This window comes from Dermacentor silvarum, chromosome 7 (genome assembly GCF_013339745.2).
Source record: "Dermacentor silvarum isolate Dsil-2018 chromosome 7, BIME_Dsil_1.4, whole genome shotgun sequence".
Taxonomy (NCBI): Eukaryota; Metazoa; Arthropoda; class Arachnida; order Ixodida; family Ixodidae; genus Dermacentor; species Dermacentor silvarum.
The window spans coordinates 135,532,812-135,553,499 of record NC_051160.1 but is presented as its reverse complement, the minus strand read 5'-3'; the positions used below and the strand labels follow the sequence as shown (position 1 = coordinate 135,553,499).

Here is a 20,688-nt window from a genome sequence, read left to right as displayed (position 1 = left end):
AGTGAATTACATGGAATCGTGGGAAGTTTTGTTTTTGTTGTCCAAAGAACTGGAACACGTCTTCGGTGCGCCCTCGTTTCAGACGGCGATCAGGGAGGGATGGGAAGGAACTAGCCATAAGGATATATGGATTTTTCGGCAGCAACGCCAGCCACCCACCATGGAGCCCAACAAGGGGACGCTGCAGGGCCTGTAAACACAGGTCCTGCAGACGCCAGCCGTACGTCACCACTATAACCGAATATGAAATAGCCTAGGTTGGCTACTCACACAGGGTTAACCCTCGCTGCCAAGAAGATCGGAAGTAATATAGAAGAGAGTAGAAGACAGGAAAGATGAAGAGGCGAGAGAGAAAGATGAAGATTGGAGAGAGAGAGACAGGAAAAGGCAACTACCGATTTCCCCCGGGTGGGTCAGTCCGGGGGTGCCGTCTACGTGAAGCCGAGGCCAAAGGGGTGTGTTGCCTCCGCCGAGGGGCCTTAAAGGTCCAAACACTCAGCATCAGCTCAACCCCCAGGATCCCCTTTTCCCCGGACACGGCTAAGCCGCGCACGGATAGACGCGGGAGGATCCAACCCCCATGTGCTCGGGTCCGTGGTGTAACAACACACCAAACGCCTGCTTACGCAGACGCCCCTGCGGGGGTGACGGTGCGTGGAGGGCTTCGAACCAAACCGGCAAAAAGCTCCTGCTTCACACCACGTATCAGATGCCGAAGCTCCTTGTCCTCGTTCATGCTCGGATCGGCTCGGCGAAATAAGCAGGACATATCTTCGACATACATTGCCATGCTTTCGTTGTTTCGTTGGCTCCTTGCTTGCAAAGCGGTTTCAGCTCTTTCCCTGCGGTCTGTACTCGAATACAGTGGCCAGCAGCTCCCGTCGGAAGTCATCCCACGACCGGAGGGCATCTTCATGGTTTTCGAACCACGTTCGTGCACAATCTTGCAACGCGAAGTAAACCTTGCGGCGCTTGCGGCGCTTTGGCCTTCGTCCCATCTATTGTAGTCAGTGACGCGCTAAATACCTTCTAACCAGTCCTCGGCGTCTTCAAAAGTGTCGCCGTGGAAAGGCTCGGGCGTCATCGCCTGATCAACAACGATGCGAGTTGAGGCGGTCTGGGATGTCATTTCAGTATTGGCTGTTGTTGCTACTCTAGTTGGCTCCGGCAAAAGAGAAAACTCGGGTCGCTCACCGCGTAGGCGACGGCTCGTGCGCTGGTGCACAGGCGTGAGCTCGTTGGGTCCGATTTGGTGTGGCTCCGGGCTGCTTTCTTCAACTCGAATGGGGCTGGAAATCATACACCGCACCTACACCAGACTTGTAACGAATTGTTCAAGGCTAACTTGTGCCCGGCAAGTAAATAAATAAGATAACTGCAGCGTTCCAAGCAAGGGATCAAGAAGCCTTCTTTCCTTTTTCCTCGAGCGGCGCTTGACTTCCTCTTCTTCTGTTGTTCACCGACAACGGCCACATATGATGCCAGTGCGTGCGGCGAATGCACGTGCCATCACGTCTTCGTCTGTTGTTCTCACTAATATGCCGTTGTCCTCTGGAAGGAGGCATGAGCCTGCGCGCGTTATTTAAAGATGGTTTCTGTCTTGCTTCAATATGTTGATAACAATACGCGGCGCTGGCGCGTTTCGTTGCGCAGCCTTCTGCGCTTGAAACACGGAAGCACTCTGCTGCGCAGGGTGCGCTCCTGTTGTCATACACAACTTTTTGTCGACATTTTTTTAAAGATGACAGTCTTTCTTGAGCTACCCAAGCACGTAAAATTTTGTCTATCTGTCTTTCACTCAATTCAACCGCCCGGCCAAAACCAACCAAGCTACTAGCACTGGTGGCACGGGGTCATACACGTCTACATTAAACAGCACAAAGGAAACCTCACGCCTATTTGAGGCAAAATATATATACATAAGCATGATCTGCAGCATTCATTTATTAGGAATGCACATAGGGCTGGTTTTTACGTTAGTAAATGGAAAATCAATGCGTTAGAAATGGTGTTGAAGAGACGCTACGCGTTAAAATCACACTGACTGCAGCCGCGGATCTGTAGCCGGCTTTAAGCCAACAATGATAAAAGGTCTTAACAGATGGCGCAAGAGCCGGGCTAACACGGGAAATTTGAATTGAATTCTGCAAGAGCTCCTTTGCATCCACCATGGGAGGAGTCAGATGGGAGGGGAAGAGCGTGAGGGGTGCGAGGGAGAAGAAGAGAGGGTGTTACGTATTAGGGACAGCAGAAGACTATCGCCTTTTGACGTCATTTGCAGCGAAGCAAGCAGACATGCGGCCAATTTTTTACCTGCACTTTTTGCGCGTTTCATTCTTTCTCGGTTCACTGACTGCCACCGAGCAAACTTGGTCAAAACTCGCGCGAACGAGAAACTCGACGCATCCTGCATAAAACCCCAAGTAATGTCTGAGGCGCAGGTGAACATACCTTACCTGTGGGCTGCACCAACTGCGACCAGTGAAAAGCGATGTGTGCCACAGCGGGCTGCATCCGTGTTAAATGTATCTGGGTCCTATCCGTAGTGTTATGTAAGTTGCCTGGCTCTGGCGTCGGGATGTGCTCGGTGATAAAATCCATTCATATTTTTTTCCGTATAGGCGCGGTGTGGAGTTCTGCTCGGATGTTGGCGAAAAGGGGCACGAGTTCAATATCGCTGTATTTCCACCGCATTTGATACCCTAAGCCACGTACAACCTCCCTACCCGTGGGCATGAGGCTGTCTTTCGCGTTGCGAGAAGAGGACCACGGCCCTCAGATCTGGTGGTGTAGAGCCCTAAGGCTAGATTCGGATCCGTGGGTGTTGCCGTTGGTAGTACGATGGCAGCCTTGTAAGCGAGCACTCGCTTTCACAACGCTGGGGAGTTGAAGTGCGCCGTCAGCGAGAAGCGAACGGTTCGTGCTGGCTCTAGTTTCACCGCGAGAAACCCTTTCGTAGCCAAATAAATTAAAGCAGTCTTGCAATTACTGGGAACCTCAAGTGCGCTATTGAGGTTCTTAGTCTGACAGACCAACTAGTCCTAATGATTGTCTAGACAAGATCTTGAAAGAGTACTGCAGACGTCTAAAGATTAGAAAATTTACCAGCTGTAACCGGGTGCTATATACATACCGGTGAAGAGTGCCCTGAAGTATTAGTGTGGTAGAGACTCGGCGTGCCACTGGTGGAGAGGCCAGACCCACATTATCAGGGCTTCAAGCGGCTTTCTGTGGAGTCTAGTGATGTTGGCCGGACATCCACACGCCACATTTACAGCTTTCCACCGTGGGAGGGGACTTGAACTACGTAACCCCCCCCCCCCCCGCTCTAAGTGGGTAGGGGGGAGGCAAGTGCTTCCGTGGTAGATAGGCCTATGGCAAGGTATAAAAGCAAGGAGAAGCATACAACTACAAAGTTTAAATAGTATGTCACTTCCGGAAAGCAATAATTGCGGCGTTTATTTCAGTTTTGGTATGAAAAACAGCAATTTTTGGGAGCGTTTCTTGAAGCACTCACTCGTATTTGAAGCGTAAAAATTTTCTCAGAGGCTACGGTATGTTTGCGTTATCTTGAACAATATTCTTACGTGGGTCAGAATTTTCTTTCAGTTAGGCATTAAACTACCTTTCCTAGAATTCGCCATAAAAGCACGTTACGGAGAAGAGCGGCCTGATAGGGGGGAGAGTCGTCATGCCCGGTATTTCAGAATTTGTTTTGTACAAAAGAAATACACTTTCTAGTGTAAATTTGTGTACTTGCGCCTTCTTTTAATAGGATCGGTGAGTCATTCGTTCCACTTTGTTTTCAGCAGAGTATATGTTATAAATGCTGAAGCAAAGCACACACAAAAAATATGCAGCTGGCGGTGCTGAGCCTGGTCTTGTTTACGGAATTCAGGGCAAGGCATTGAAAACGCTGTTGTGCAAATGGCACATTAAACGTCAGATAGGTTGAAAAATATATATTGCACTTCTGTTTACTTCTGTCTGAATAGCATTCTTCTATGCTCATCTAAAGCTGCAGCAAAGAGCTAAACACAGGTGCAGCGGTGCTTCGAATAAGGTGCTTTCCACTGTTGATGCTGCAATTCTAGGGCTACCACAGTAAGTAGAACTGTATTAGCATTTCGCCTGCACTATGGCTCTGATATTGACACGTGTACATGTTTATCTTTCACCGGTAACCGCTCTTCACCGACTAACAAACGTTATCGCTAGGCACAGGACGCGCCTGCATGTTCCCGAAGTTCCTCGAACGTTATCGATGCTTCTATCCGTTGTCTGTTGTCACCGACGCTTACGTAATATTTTTAGCAACTTGCTTGAGAGCGTTACATGGTCGCGTTCAATATCTTTTCCAATATTCGGAGGGAAATCTACGAAACATTAAGGTAATATTTAGCGGCAGTTGGGGCGATTTTAGACGTAATATGTAGCGAAGGTGTACTGTTTCTGCCCTAATTAGGAGCACTACAAGTAACTAGTGAACCTGCATTTTCTTGATTATTTTCATGCGGTAAACAGGGTTTCTAATGTTTCCACGTTGCTCCTCAGGCAACAATAAAACAAACATTTTGTTTGTTTGCTAAAATTAGACACAGGCATTTTTTTAACCTGAAAGCAAGGTGAATAATGAAATATATCAAATAGCTTTTTCGAATTTCCAAACGTTTCGCATCTTTGGCTGCCTTACTATAAAGGCACCCAATTTAGTCAATTGGCTGCAAAAATGTCAATTGAGTCTTAACTTGCAAAAATATCGTAAAGTTCGTCTCCCTTCGGCATCATGACCTGTATAACACTGCAAAATCATGAAGACGAAAATGAAGCCTGCACGGCTGAATGCAATAGAAAAACTAAATGCTTCAAGGTCTCACGGCCTTCCTACTACACATTTTTTGAAAAATATACTGAAGGCACACTGCTTCACAAGTATGGGCGAAAACGTATTTTGAGGATAGATAACCTAATAAACAATAAAAAGTTTATGGCTTGTGGGTGAATAAACAGACCTAACGCTGGCACCGTAGAATAACGCACCGCATGAGCTACTTGCTAAGCAGCAGTCGTACTTTGATCTACAGTCTCTTGCACAAAGCTGTGTATTTTATTCAGCGATCTCTTTTTTCATTGCACAGCGCCTGCGGAAAGTTCACAATGGTATGGGCCGTGGTTGTGCTCACGTGGATCGGCGCTGTTCTGTTGTGGCTCGTTCTGAAGCTTTGGTTGGGAAATCACTCACTGCCTCCTGGCGCGAAAATCCCACCTAAGCCACCGGCAAAGTCCATATGGGGTCATGTCGAGTTAAACGACGAAGACTTCCATCGCACGAAAGCTCTTGAGTGGGCCAAAACGCACGGGCCAATCTACAGGTAACAAGGCTTTGTTTTATTTATTTTTTTTTTGGGGGGGGGAAGGGGCTTGTTGTCATTATTATGGAGACTGCAGGCGAATTACTGCCGTCGTCATACCCGTCGGCGTCGCGTGATGCTGTGTATAACTTGCAAGTGCGAAAGATCGCAGTCGCGCGCCCTATGCTGTAGGTGTGGCGGAAAGCATGGAAGAGTGAGCGGAGAAAAATGGCAGCTTGTTGCGGCGGCGTCCTTTCGAGCGCGTAAGAAGCGCCTTCTTACGCGCTCAAAAGGACGCCGCGTCGGCAATACGACGGTGCTCAACGGGTTACTGCGCACGCAATGGGGGCGGGAGATCTTTGCGCGTGATGTGTGAGATGTGTCCGTGTTTTCTGTGTGTGCATGCGTGTGACCGCCATTGTAAATTTAGTGAGCATGCGGATGTTTAGTGGATGCGGAATCCCATCACGGGCGTTCACACGCAAAAAAATGTAAAAAATAGAACGTTGTTGTCAAAAAGTGAAGCGCCACCTCGTCAGCGATGGGTACAGGGTAACTGCACCGATGCTGGAGTCCCACTTGGGATGGATGTGGTGGCACTCAACGGCCACGTGTGCTGCAAAGACCCTCTCTTGCGTTTGTTAGAAAACACTGGATCGCTCGGGCTACCCAGTATAAGGACTCTTTCCTGCGGTTGTTACAAGCCATCGCTCGACGCTTGCCAGTATGACGGTGCATTCGAAAGTAAAAGAAAATAAAGCGTAGTTTTCTGACTGAGTGCTTTCCGGCATACCGGAGTGCTTACACGGTAAGCGCGAGGCAAACCACTTCTGCGCTAGCTGACGCTCACTTCCTGAGCTTCGTCTCGGAAGTGAGACGTCTCGCAGCCTCACTTTAGCGCGAGCAACGAGCGATCTATTAAAAGTCCAGTGTGAAAACCAGGCGCACACCAATTTGTGCTCGGAAATTGGAGCGCAAGCACGTAGCGAGCCGCACCAATCTAATCCAGAGGAAAGAGAAGAGCAACGAGCGATCTGCTGAAACCCCAGTGAGAAAACCATGCGCACACCAATTGGTGCTCGGAAACGCTAGCACAAGTACGCAGGAAGCCACGCCAATCCCATCCAGAGAAAAAAAGAGGAGGATGAGCGTCCCCTCGTGGTATAACGCGAAATGTATTATACTACAAATTAGCCTAATAGACATTCCGTGTACATCTTGTAAACTTTAAAACGCTTATAACCCACATTAATGTAGCTAATATTATTCTACTAAATGCATTTATTTTATAACTTGCTTATACCTGTAATGAACTCGGTGGAACGACAAATAAATGAAAGAAGGCACAACCATGCACCAACCGTATGATCACGTGAGCACCAGTTTGTCGACCGCCCATATGGCAACGCCCAAGGGTTGATAGCCAGCCAGAGTGAATCTAGATAAACCAATGAAACTGGAGGCGTTCTGACGGACAAACTTTTTCTTGTTACCATTAGTTCTTTCATCTTGGGGCGTCGCCAGAGCTCGTGAAGATTCCGAGTTTCTTCAAACTCGGCGCATCCTGCACAGCACCCCAGGTCGGTTTTTTGCGTGTGGGTCACGTCGTATTGCCGCCGCCTTGGCTGTTCACCGTGGGATTTTGCAGTGTGGGCCACAGGATGTCCAGCGCCGGGAACGTGACGTGATAACTTGGTGACGGTGGTTTTGGTACTATCGGACGATAACACCGGACGCCGCATTTTGCGCTTCATGGGGCATATAGAAGGCTTTCGCCCTAATAAACTGCACTTTATTCGGCGAAAGTCCATTCAAGAAATAGCACTAACCCTCACACAATACGATTGTAGGCATTGCCAGATTTCTTTTATAAATAAATTGCGTTCATGACAACGTATATTGGTTGGAGTGAAGATATTTTAGTATCACGTTTCACAGTCCAGAAGTCAGGTCCAGAAGCCAGGTCACCTGTAATGGCCATAAAAATTGTACTTCGCTCCTGCGTGTGAGCCATTCGGCAAGGCAACAGCAACCAGCCACGTTCGAGGAAGTCCGGGAACGTTTACAAAGAAGACTTTGCTTTAAAACTGATTCACGGTCCATAAAAACTTTTATTTCTCTCGATAGCAATTATATGACAACTCCAAGCAAATTTTTGGGTCGGCGTCGGTGCCGCCATGAGGTTCCGTGTATGTTTAGGTATAGGTATGATATATGCCATGCCATGCTATATGGCATGTGGTATATGCGGGTAATATCGCCACACAATCCTTTCACTAAAGTTGCTCGTACCAGGTCTTACCTTCTTGACAAAATTATTTCTCGGAATTTTGAGAATGGCAGCCCACCAACAAATGTTATGAAACAAAACGGGTGTGCCGTATATCTTAAATATTCTCAGATCTAAATAAAAGTGCATAACAATAACAGAGCACATACTTGAAAAAGGTGCAATCTTATTGGCGAGGCTGTGCGCCACGTCTGGTATCGGCCCAGCAAAGCGGTTTGAAAGATGCCCTACACGGAAAAGTGGTGGTAAACTTCCTAAGAAACACGTTTGCCTTATAATTAAGCCTAAAGGAAATTCCCCGATCACAGTATTCAAATACACGCACCCAAGCACAAACGCTAGTTTTTACTTAGCTTACGTTTACGTCACTTCAGACTGGCTCTACAGCTACGAGTCTTACACTACGTGTCATATTCTAACATGCCACTATCACATTTATTCCTTCGCCCTTACGGCGAAACTGCGATATGCTTAAGCTTTTATAAACAACCATCATTCTAAAATCACATCGTGTATTCGCCTTTTGGTAGGCGATTGTATAGTCTATCGCACACCCCACTCACCATCCGATTATATTGCTTCGCAGCAATATTTCCATGCATGGCCTCACAACGTGGCTTTCTTCATGTTTATATCGCGAAATACAGAAAACGCCGAACTACGCTACTCGAAAGCCATCAACCTTTGATTACTTTTTTAGTAGTAGACTTGTCCTTGCCACTTGATTTTACCAGTACTTAGGCATCCACATAACACCGACCCCATCTTCGACTAGTAATAGTATCCAGATATCATATCATGCGTCTCGTGCGCTAAATAAGTTCAAGTGCAATATTTGCGAAGCGTGCCCTACCGCGCGCAAACCTAATTATTGAAAATTTCCACGTTGCCAAAACAAATCTGCTTCACCCATCTGGTAACCTTAACAAGCCTTATCTATTATTGAGAATCGTCCTAAAACTGCTCCACACCCTTCATAGTCAACAGTTACAGTAGACATTCTAGTGTTGCGAGCATCGAGAAATCACTACCACTTTGTATTTGAATTAGAGAAAAAAAACATCTCCTACTTTGTCTGCGGAAAAAATCATCCCCGTCAAACATCTCTCCTCATTGCCGCTTCTCGGTGGCTTCTGGCAGCAGCTTTGACGCGCCTTCAACGGAGTCCGCTCCTGTTAAAGTGTTAACAACATATATGGAACCCCACAGCCTTTTTGCAGTTTCGGAGTAAGCAGACGACGCTTGATGAAGATGATGACGGATGGTCGCCGCCAAAAGGAAAGGAATACAGGTCGTGCCAAATTGTACTCTAGTCATACGCCAGATGCGAAGGGTAGACAACGGTCGATGTGGCTTGGGTGATTTCTCCACTCCCAGGTAGCGCAAAGCGTCTCGGTCTGTGCTGGTGATGCTGACTGCAGAAACGCTTTTTCGATGTCTGCTACTAAAGCAATGCGATGTTTGCTAAAGAGAAGTTGTAGCCCTATGAGATCGGCATTGAGGTTTGGTCTTGAGTACAGGCTCTCGTTGAGCGAGAGTTCTCCTTTTTCACGTGAAGGAGCATCCAAGACGACCCTTACTCTTGTGGTACGGTCCTACCTGATTACTACATGGCGTGGCATATAATACACTGCATTTTCTGTATTATCATCAGTGACCTTCTCGGCTACACCATCGTTAGCGTATTTGCGTTTGGCAACATCATGTTCTTGCAGAAGCTGAGAGCATCGGCGAAGATTTTGAAGAAGTCAACGATGACGTATGGTTGAGTGATCCATAAATCTGACGTATACGGTATTTCAGCTTCGAGGACGTCGCGGTGGCTCGATCGCTATATCTACAACACGATTCACTCTGCTTCAACTTTCGTGGTAGACAGCAGAGGTACGATGTCTGAGTCAGTTGCCCTCAAATGGGTGTGAAGATGACTGAGACGTTCCCTAATGACGCAAAGCTGCTCTTCCGTTCCACTGTCTTGGCTAAGCGTTGATTTGATGTCGTTAATAAGCCGCGTTAGGTATAGTGCTAAGCGATTGAAGCGTCATACTCTGAGCGCACGGTCACCGGTTCTTCTCGCGCTTCGGGTAGACGCTGGAGAACCCGAGTTGCTGCATTGTATTGTGCTAAGAAAATGTTAGCCTCTGTGATGCATTATGAGTTCATATGGCCCCGCAGCATTCACATAGCGCTCTTCGATGGCGCAAGAAGCGGCACCCGCCATGCAGTCATCTTACAGCATTTCAATAGCTGAGCACTGTAGTTAAAAAAGAAATGTTGCTTGTTTTTTTTCGTTTTGCGCTAAAATGTATAAATAGCGATAGCTGAAAAATATAATTGGGATTGATATCGATAATTAACATTTATAAAGCGATCCTTTTCGACGCGAGAATGTCACCAACGACTGCGATTGGTTAGTAAGAGTTGAGCGGCCTAATGGAAATAATGATGACTAGGTTCAATAAATGTGACCTTTATCTGCATTACTGCATATTAAAGTGACTTAAACTTCGTTTAGTCGTTGATTGACTGGTGTACCGACGAAAGGTAACTGGCGATGAAGAGCAGGGCCAACGCGCAAGGGTTTCACATTACACATATAATTTCTTAGATAGCGGCATTACTGACAACGTTTGACCAGATGGATAATGAGCAAATAATAGAAGTAACACATACAACAAATATAAGTAGCCGTCTCGTATAATTATTGCTGCAAGCCTGCCAGTGCAATGATAGCCTCAAAGCCGGTGTGATCAGCACATTCTAACTCCGACAAGAGAGACCAGAAAAGCAAGTGCAAAAAAAAAACAACTACAATAGCACGCTAGGATCTATCTAAAGTTGAAATGTAAAGCAATTTTCTGTTTGTTTCATCGACAGAAGTTGTGCCGACAAAGCACACCTAGAGACACACCCACGTGAGGCCACTTCTTTCTGTAGAGCCCTAGAAGAGCACAAGCTTGCCTAGGCGCGTACCACGAAGCGACATAAAAATTGCCACTAGTCTGTGCGTTAACAAGTTTTTCGAATTGCTTTCTTTCAGGCTCAGACTAAATTTTACGACCGTGATTGTGCTCAATGATGTGCGAAGCATCAGGATGATTTTGAACAGAACCCAGGTGCTTAACCGGGCACACGGCGTTGTGTACGGCAGTGACAACTACGTGGGTGAGTGTGTTGAAATTGCAATTGTTTATTTACCATGAAAAAGACGCGAGGCCGTACTGATGTGATGGCTCGACTAAGAGACGGTGGACGAATCTCGTAGCCTTTCAGTATTTGAATCTATTGAGGCCTCTGAAAAAGCTCTGGAGTCTGCACAGATGAAAACAATGTAATGTACCTTCGTGTTACAGTTTTCAAGTGTCGCACTGAAAATGTATGGTGTGACGGAGACATATGGCACGACACAGCGCTGTTGAAGAGTATGGGGTATCCAGCATTGTGAATTTCTCGCATGGACCTATCGGAATGTATTAGTACCAACAATTCAAGTAGCAGAATCTCTTGCTACAGTAACATGGCATGCGGCTGAACCTAGCAGGGTAATCAAGAAACTTGGAAAGAACCTAGGCACACCACGAATCGAGAAGGGTGGAAAATGGTAAACAATTAAATTGTGTATAGTGTTTTACGTGCCATGGCCAAGATGTGATTATGAAGCCCGCTGTAGTGGGCTCCTCCGGAATAAATTGGAAAGTTATCAGTCACATGTGTTATCACTAAATTATTTCAATCACAGAGTAGACGCGGGTATCTGATATTACAGCAGAGATCACAAGAAAGCACTAGTGTCGACCACGTCATCTATGGAACGGACCTACAAGCTTAAATTTCATTTTATTTCAACGTGATGCCGCATGTCAACCGAAACTAATAAAAAATGTAAACCATATACCTGGTGCTATGTAAGAGTAACAGAAGGAAAAGGAAGCCTGAGCAGAAGGGCGGAATGTTTGGTTGCGCAATGCGGGAAGGCAATCTAGAGGTGCAGCATGAAGTGCACTCCGGAATTTAGTTGGTTAGGTTCTGCTTATATTGACGCTTTTTGCACTGAACACTGCATGGTCTAGATGAAGCTAGAGGATCTGAATAAGGAGTCTGCACTACCTGTAGCAGAATAGGCACCAGTTATTGTTGTAATAAAATAGGGAGAAAATAGATCTAAACTAGCGATACAAGTGGGAAATCGGATGTAGTCAGCCAAAATGCTCTTGAATAGACTTAGGTTACCAAGCAGAAAAACTAGCGACCCCACTAAACACAAGACGTTTTGTAGCCCTGTTGGACCAGCCAAAATGAACTAGAACGACTAGAATTATGCAAGACGGCCACAAAACGTCTTTTTATGTACGTCTTGACGGCGTCTTGCCAAGGATGCCTAGAAGGCGTCTTGCTAAGCTGTTTTAAGCTATCATCGTGCTAAGATGGCTAGAAAATATCTTGTAAAAACGTCTACAAGATATCTGTGCGGATCCTTATCCAGATATATGTATACAATATGCATTTAGGTTCTTTCCGCTGCTTTATACGGTTGTTAGATATCTAGCACCCATACTGGCCACACAGCCTGTACTTAAAAACATGTACACACACCGCCTTTTCTTTGGCCTGTCATTTTAGTATCCTATAAGGTGTACATTTCCATTAGCTGCACATGTGTCGTTGCGCTGTATGGCCAGTCATCTATACGTATTTCACGAAGAAAAACAACATGAAGCAAACGTAAAAAAAAACGTGCTAGATTGAAGTCAGCATACATACAAGACCTAAGGCTTTTATCCACGTTAACTGAGAAAACAGAAAAAGTCAAAAATAAACCAAAGGGTTGTACGTGCCCAAACTATGAAGCAGATCGTAGACTCTGAATTAATTTTGACCACCTGGGATCTTTAAGATACACATGAATCTAAGTACACGATCGTTGTTGCGTTTCGCTCCTATCATACCCGCGATCTCGAGCTCAGCAGCGCGATGCTATAGCCACATAGCTGCCCGGGGCGGGTAACAGAAAAACTTGTGCCTACGCTGAGCAGCTGCGCAAATTTAGTGTTAGCGTTAGTTTCAGATAAATGAATAGGTAAGTCTAACGATACATTTTTGTGGCAGAAGATCGCGCGCATTAACTCTGGTTTCTACCCGTGTGGTTTTCTGTAGGCTGTCACAATCGGCGTTTTTCACCGGGTGCTAGTTCAACCTCCACGACATTCCCTTATTTGGCAGTTTTTCGCTCCTACCGAAATCTTCACATTGAGCTGCATCACAAATCCACTGTCAGCTGTTCAATCAACTAGTAAAAAACTATAGTATCGCAAGTTCATCAATTCCTCATAATGTTTTTCACCGCCATGTACTCCGAAGTTGTGAGACTGAATCGTTCATTTCCTCGCTCTTTCAAATTAAATACCTATATATGCTCAAAAGCTATAGCTAAAATTGGCGCTATAAATAATTATGTGCACTTTGGGGGGAGAGCAGCATATCACGCATTTCATCTAGACTTATTAGTTTTGCCCAATTATTTGCGACAACAGCACGGCGATTTCACAAGTGCACCACATAATATTTCTAGAAGTTTTATTACTGCGACGGTTATTTGCGATGTATTTGAAATGTTTTGAATGGTCCTTGCTTTGTATATTTACTTGGAATATTTTTCACAATAGAAGCGCGAACTTAACAAACTCCTAACTCTGCACCAAGACCGATATTGCAGTTAGCAGGAGTGAGCACGGTTGGTCAGCAGCTCAGTACAGCCATATACAGCCGATGCATGGCGGGGGAGGGGGGTATAATGCAAGCGTCTACCTCGATTGGAGCGCTTAAAGCGTGCAAATTTCCTTTAGAAATAACTTTGCAGTCCACGTGCACTTATCACAACGTTTACAAGGGCTCTTCAAAAAAAATCACATTCGATAATAAGCAGTATCTTTCAGAGCCGCGTATACTTAATCTATTTTGTCTGCTTTGGATGCATTATTAGGTGCAGTTTGTAAAATAAAATATATCGTTTAGTATTGCTATCTCGCAGGGTTGTAAACATGATACCTTGCATTTTTCGAGACTCTTTCGAAAGACAGCGCCGACATTAAATCAACATCTGCTTCCAGTACATGCTTCGTTTTACATTTTATTTTAAATGCCAAAAATGTAATCGAAATCGGTGTAGCGATTGCCGCAAATGTCGATTTCACCATTCCTATGTATCCGGAGCTAACGCTGCAAGCATTGCGCATTTCAGTGCGGGCGCTCTACACGAGCGCGTTTCCGAAGTTTCCTTTCTCCGTGCTAACCAAAGGCTAACGGCGCCGCGACTGGCAGACATGGAAGGAGGATGAGATTGGAATGTTCTACCTTCCCCCATGCCCGGCGGCCCTGGCTGCATAGCGCCCCTTCCTCTTCACAACCACTCTCTCTCGATGCCTCCAACCATCACGTGACCGAAAGCCATGAGAGAGGGCGTTGCGTTGGTTGCGTGAGCTCACCCTCGCTTTGCCGTTCTCTCTCCTGTCCAACCCTTCCAATCTTTCCCCATTTCACATCTGTCACGGCGGGAAGCCGCGCCGGTTGCTCGGGCAAGTCGGTTCGCGCCTTTGTTTTTTACTTTGAAAACTGTCAGAGCGTGCTCTCCATTTTGTGTCTTCGATGCGTTAACCGAGAACCCTTGCTGACCCTCGGAGTGCGCGGCGTCGCTTCTTTGACTCGGAAAGCGGATCCTGCATCGTCTATACGGACAAAAAAAAAGTGAGTACCGCACGAAAGTGCCTTATTTCTGAGAATTGTTACACCAAAATGCCCTTCGTATGGGCATGTCAAGTTTGCGCGACGCGCTCGAAAGGTAAATCTGTGAGCATGCCGCGGTGTTAAATTAAACTTTGATAGATGTAATTTCACAGATACAATTATACTTCCTTTTTTGACATTGTGAATAACTATTTCAGGACATGTTTTTCGGGTTTTTCTCGATGATCCTGACAACGTACGAGATATAGTGGTACACTGACACATTTAATTCCTAATTACATTGCAGTCATCCATGGTCCGTGGAATGCATTCGGCACACTTAGTGACCATGTGGGGGCGAAATGCTAAAAAACCCGTGTACTTTCTTTTGGCCTGTCATTTAGGTACACGCTAAGGAATACAAGGTGGTCCAAATTATTCCGCAATCCCCCAAACGTTGGCGTGTCTCATAATAAGATCGTTGTTTTGGCAAGTATAATACCATAATTTAATTTTTAAACGTTAATTAGAGTTAATTACTCATGACAGGCTTATCACAGATGCTGCTGTACGCATGCCGAAACTTTAGGGCTTCAATAGTGTCGCTCGTTTGGCGATATAGAACTAGGCTGCTTGCTCTTCCAGTGACCCACCATTCCTGCATTGTTGGCGATCCCAAACGCGATCAGGCAAACTTGCGTAGCCGAAATAATTTGTTTGGTATGTTTATTGTTTTTCAATTCCTGGGTGGCACGGTAGCGCTGTTCAAGAATATTCCCGCCTCGAATCTTGATCCCCATCATTCTCGCGGAAAATCGCGCGCTTGCGGTTACGTGTTACTGCGCTTGCTTGCAACGTGTTACGTTTCAACTCGTATTGTACTGGTTGCGTGTGACCCACCTGTTTTATTCTTTTCATTTGCGTTTAGTGACGGTGATGTAACTGTGTACTGCGTATTCCATACCTGCCAACTCCCCCGAATTATCTGGGAGTCTCCCAAATTTTGATCACATCTCCCGATTGTACGAACGCGACCCCAAATCTCCCGGAAAGTGGCCGCCACAGCCCTGCATTTTTTTTCAAATCTTTAATTCTTTTTTGCGCGCTATAACTATAATCCTATAACGTCCTATAATATTGACCCTTTTCGCGGAGCAGTTTGCTCTAGAGGAACGAGATGGTGCTTTCGGCCGCGCGCCATACGTTGCCTCAGCGAATGCGCACGAATACGAAACCATTCCTGCTTCTGCCCTGCTACTGTGCAATCAGCTGTCGAAAATGCTACTGGGTGTGCGCTAATGCACTGTGCAATTCATACTGCAAAATGTGTAACGATGAAGGGCAGACGTGTGCGGTAGTTCGCTGAAAAAATAGTGATTCACATATTAATGAATGAATCAGCCTGTGTCGCCACTGCTACATAAGGACTGCTTGTGTTGCCGCCCTTCGCGATGCACGGCTTTCCTCGAGGATAAAAAATATAATTCATCCACCTGCGCTGTATAGCTAACCTCCAAAGAAAGGACTTCAACTCCGGAACGTCGGCACTTGGGAGTGAGTACCGCTCGTTACAAAATCAAGTAGTGCCACTTACTGGCATAGTAAGTTTCCCGCACCTTACCTACACACATCCACCCTTACTCGCGATCGCACGAAAACTTACGCCCACCCTATCGCCAACGTGTGAGTGAATAGGCGCACACTTGAATCAATGTGCCGAAGCATGAGTGACGGCGACTACACCGACAAGACACGATATGTTGGAAGCTGTATGTTTCGTGACGGTCCGCAGAGTAAGCGAGGGACTAGCGATAATACGTCTTTGCTACGAGCTACCGCAAAGTACATAACGTTTAAATTCCAAGCCTTTGTGCGCAGCAAGAACAAATTTATCGCAGCAGAGCACATCCGCTAGTGATTACGCTGAAAAGAAACAATCAGATAGTGGCCGAACCGAGGAATTTTACTGAGTCAGAAATGTGACAAGCCGTTGGTTCAAAATGTTTGCCAAATAAAGAACGCAGAGCACACTGATCCCGATTTAATTCATAAGCGGAAGGTTTGGACAGCGTGGAATACATTTCTAGCCTCGCTTTTAGTACAAGCACCGTGTACGCTGCTCGCACCGTTTGGACAAGGCGTAATGGGCTTTAAAAGCACTTACATGTCCTCTAAAGCTGTGACCAAAGCTTCGTGTCGTCTACACAGTCACCGTCTACGATATTCGTCGAAACGGAGGTTTGCTGCGCCGCACCGGCGTCACGCGCTTGCATTGAAAACGCGGAGGCAACGGAGGCGGCTGAGGCAAGCAGTGGAGGCGTCACCACGTGATCAAACATGGCAGCGCCCACGGGAGCGCCGCGAAAATGGTCAATAACCAAGAGGGAAAGCAGCGCGGGAGCAGTTAGTCACCGGCGTGTACCTTGAATCGAGGTATCGGCGGCCGGCACCACCACGAACGCGAGCAACCGACGGGCACTGCCATATTGGATTTTCCGGATTGGTTCGTCTCAGGCTGGCTCGCGCATTTAGCAATCCAGTTATATGATCGTGGGTGAGCTAGCCCAATGCCTCGCCGCCCCGCTCACTTTACCATTGGAGCAGCGGCGGCCGAATACTTCCGCCGGCGCGTCGATAGCGCGTGCCGCCTCCAAGATGGTAACAGAGCTGGTAACAGATGCCACTCAGGGTTCTTCCCAGAAAATTTTGAGAGGTGGACATTTGAAGACGAGTGGGAGGGGGGGGAGGCCACAGACACACTTAATATTTACAACACAAGAGACGTTCGAGTGCAATCACACAACGCAACAATGCAAGAGACTTTATTTCTGCAAATGCAGCTTGCGGGGGTGCTGTTCTGTATACTTGTTGAAATCCGCTACATTCCTGAAAACTCAAGGTCGCTCCTTATCTGATTGGTTGAGAGCGCCGGAGGAAAGAAAGCAAGCATCGGGAGAGGACTTTCTCTTCTTTATTATTATTGTGATAGCAATTATATGAACACTCCAGGCGCACTTCTGCGATCGTTGTCGTCGTTAAGTTCCCTATAAAGTCCACGGGAAATAAAATCGTCACCGCCATGCGCCGTATGCTCTATGTGCGAGTAAAAGCAGGCGAGAGTAAACGGGCGATCGCGGCTCTATCTCTCGGATGCACGGGCGGGAAACGGGAAGGAAGCGCGCCGTCTTGCGCGCGACGCTCCGGGGGTGGGGGGACGGTTACTCTGCGCCGGCGTCGCGCCGGCGTGGCGCCGGCCAAACGACCGCACGCGCCCCCGGGCTCCGCGGGAGGCCGCGTAGCCGCGTACTACGCCGCGCGCTCCCGCCCCGGCGTCCTTTTCGCGGAGACGAGAAAAGGGAGAGGTCAAAGGAGGCATTGGCTAGCCGCGCTAGGCTTGAGTTCGTCCAGCGAAGTACGGAATGCGGAACTACTATTTGTGTTTCCCTGAGAACTACTCTTCGTGCTTCCCCGAGAACGATCGATGGCGCTTTCGCAAGCCAAGAAGAAGTACTTGCAAGTATTTCGGAAATTGTACACGACTGAGTTTCTGTGCTTTGTCAGTTCGTGAAAAGGTGACAAGTATAGATTCTGTACCTCGTGCGCCTGTGTTGTGAGTGTTTCGCACGGCGGCAAGACCGACATCAAGATACACATCGCTTCACAAAAGCATAAGAACTATGTTCGTGCCGCAGAAGTGCAGGGCACCATCGGCAGTTTCCTCCAAAACAACGGCGAAGACAGTGTGTTCGTGCAGAGTGCGTCTTCACGGGATTTCTTGTCTAACACAACTTGCCGCTGAGCGTCAGTGATCACGCGGGACCGTTATTTCGGAAAATGTTCCCGTAACATGACGACGCGAAGCGCTACGGATGCGGACGTACGAAAGCAACTGCTATCGTCGGGGAAATGGCTGCGGACGCTGAACGCTCAATGCTGGAGTCTCTGAAACGCTGTGCTTTCGCAATCGCTGTGGATGGAAGCAACGATAGCGCGTCGCAAATGTATCCCATCGTGGCAACATACTACGTCGAGGAATCGCGGCATGTCGAAAGCCGATGGCTTCGTTTGCAAGAACTCTATACATAGTTTGCACGTGCGTCACTTCCGCACCGGTCCGCGAGCCTGTCCGCCATCTTTAGGCACCTGCGCGCCTGCGGAAGCGTGCTGGAGCAGACTGCTCGCGCTGACACTTGGTTGATCCGAAGTTCCTTCTCGCGTCGTAATCATGCCAATCTCGCGATTTTCGGTTGCTGCACAAGAAGTACCACTGCCGCGAAAGCCGAGCTACGCACAACCGGGCGTAGGTCCGCACCAAAAGTAATAACATGGCAGTGCGAACGCACAAGAATGCTGTCGCAGAAACGTCGGTGCCTGTTGCTTTCCCGGATAAATCGGAAGGACCTGAACAACGTGCGTGTCGTCACTTTGTTTCGGGCGAGTATATAACATGCCAAAACACTGTACATCACGCATTATCGTAGAAGGGCGGCAGCGAAATCCCCTGTGCTGTTTGGTGACTGCCTCCTCGCACACGCATGGTCGCTTTTACCGCTCTGAAAAACGCCCGTGTACGTGTGTTGTAGTGCACGTTAAAGAACGCCAGGCGTTCAAAATTATCTGGGAACCCTCCACTGCCGCGTGTTTCATAATTAGATCGTGATTTTAGCACGGGAAACCCGAATGTTTTTTTAACGGCCTGCAAACTGCTTCGCACCGTCATTTCTTGGTATGTGCGCTTTGCTTAGCGATATGCTAAGCAATATTTGAAGGTCTGCATACTTTCAATATAATGGGCTACATCTATTTAACGCAAAAAAATTCACATGCACGGACATGCACCGAACTGTAAACCAAAACTCGCAGAAAGAAGCGAACACACGTTTTGAAGCTTGAGGAAGAAGTGCATATAGCTGGACCTTTGTGGCAAGAAAGCTGTCCCTGAATGGAGCAGCACAAAAATACTGAGAGTTTTCTCTGCCGCACGCTAAGGAACATATGCTTTCATTGACTCACCTGGCCGATGACGATGGTAAGACCCGACGACAGGCGCTTCGCTGCAACCTACCTCACCCAACCGCTCCTGAATTGTGCGCCTTCAGCGATTTGTAAGCATTTATTTGGTTCAGCGTGACGTAGCTGGTGGACGGGACAAGATAAGAATATCCAAGTACGTCGTGGCCGGGAGCACCTCCTGAACTGGTATCCATGCCAACGTGCAGCTAGTATGGGTCCACGCCGTCGCATATTCCGACCTTTTCTTCGTAGCGAGCCCGCGTCGGCCCTACAAGCTCGTCCATGTAGGAAGGGAAAATTCAGGGCTCCTGACTTTTGCCATCGCGAAGCTTTCACCACAGCGAACATGCGGCGCTGACACGTAGAAGCGAACGCCGAACACAAGCGCAGCGGGCCAGTGGCTAGTAGCGAGGTGCCTAGCGATGGCGGACGGTCGGTGCAGGCGGCGGATATGACGTCACGTTCAAACTATGTATGGAGAGGCCACTGGGCGGAAAATTGGAAACCTCGTTCTAGACGCGCTCAAGTCGCGCGAAATAGCCATGGAGAACTGCATTGCATTTTGTGCCGACAACGCCAACGTTATGATTGGAAAAAAGAACGGCGTGGCAGCTGCGCTAAAAGAAGCTCATGAGAGTTTGCTAGTCGTTGGCTGCCCGTGTCACCTCATCAATCTTGCGGCTGAGAAAGGAGCCGCCTGCTTACCTGCACAATTCCACGAGGTGCTCGTGGACATCTTCTACTTCCTCGAGAAGAGCGCCAAGGGAAAAGACATGCTTATCGAATTTCAAGAAATCCACAACACAGAGGTGCGGAAGATGTTTAAGCACGTGCCGACGCGGTCGCTATCGCTGCGAAAGTGCCTGACCAGATTGCTGGAGCAGTAGCAGCCCTTGATGAGCTTCTTTCTAAATGAGACAAAGCCACAAAACCAGCAGCGTCCATCCTTTCTAGGGTCGTATCAGATCCGCAAGAGAGCTACAGCTTTGGGAGGAGATAAGCGGGATCAAGTCGAGCAAGATCGCCAAACCGGAAGGAACCAAGAGGCAAGATGGATACAACCCCGGCAGAGAGAGTGAAGCTTTCATCTAAGGGTACCGGCCATGCCAGCATTACCCGTGAGGAACGGCTGTTCTACTTTCTGGCCTCTGACGTTAGCTTGGCGTATGACCTTTTCTTGTAGAGTGTGATCCCTGTTTTTGAAAAAGTTAACTGCCAACTTCAATCCCAGGCACCTCAACTTCATCTACTCCAGTCCCTCTTGGTGCAGCTCCTGAGGGACCCTATGGCTAGGTTTGTCAATCCATCTGCCAT

At 47.5% G+C, this 20,688-nt stretch overlaps 1 protein-coding gene across 1 annotated transcript in view; it reads left to right on the top strand.

Moving 5' to 3' along the window:
- Nucleotides 1-3,998: 3,998 nt before the first annotated feature.
- The window catches only part of LOC119459195 (cytochrome P450 2C13, male-specific-like), a 120,611-nt gene continuing 103,921 nt past the window's right edge, over nucleotides 3,999-20,688 (top strand). Inside the window, exons 1-3 of the mRNA XM_049671629.1 lie at nucleotides 3,999-4,104; nucleotides 5,139-5,372; nucleotides 10,682-10,806. Of these exons, the coding sequence (XP_049527586.1) occupies nucleotides 5,158-5,372; nucleotides 10,682-10,806 (340 nt within the window). The 5' untranslated portion in view covers nucleotides 3,999-4,104; nucleotides 5,139-5,157. The remainder of the gene's footprint in view (nucleotides 4,105-5,138; nucleotides 5,373-10,681; nucleotides 10,807-20,688) is intronic.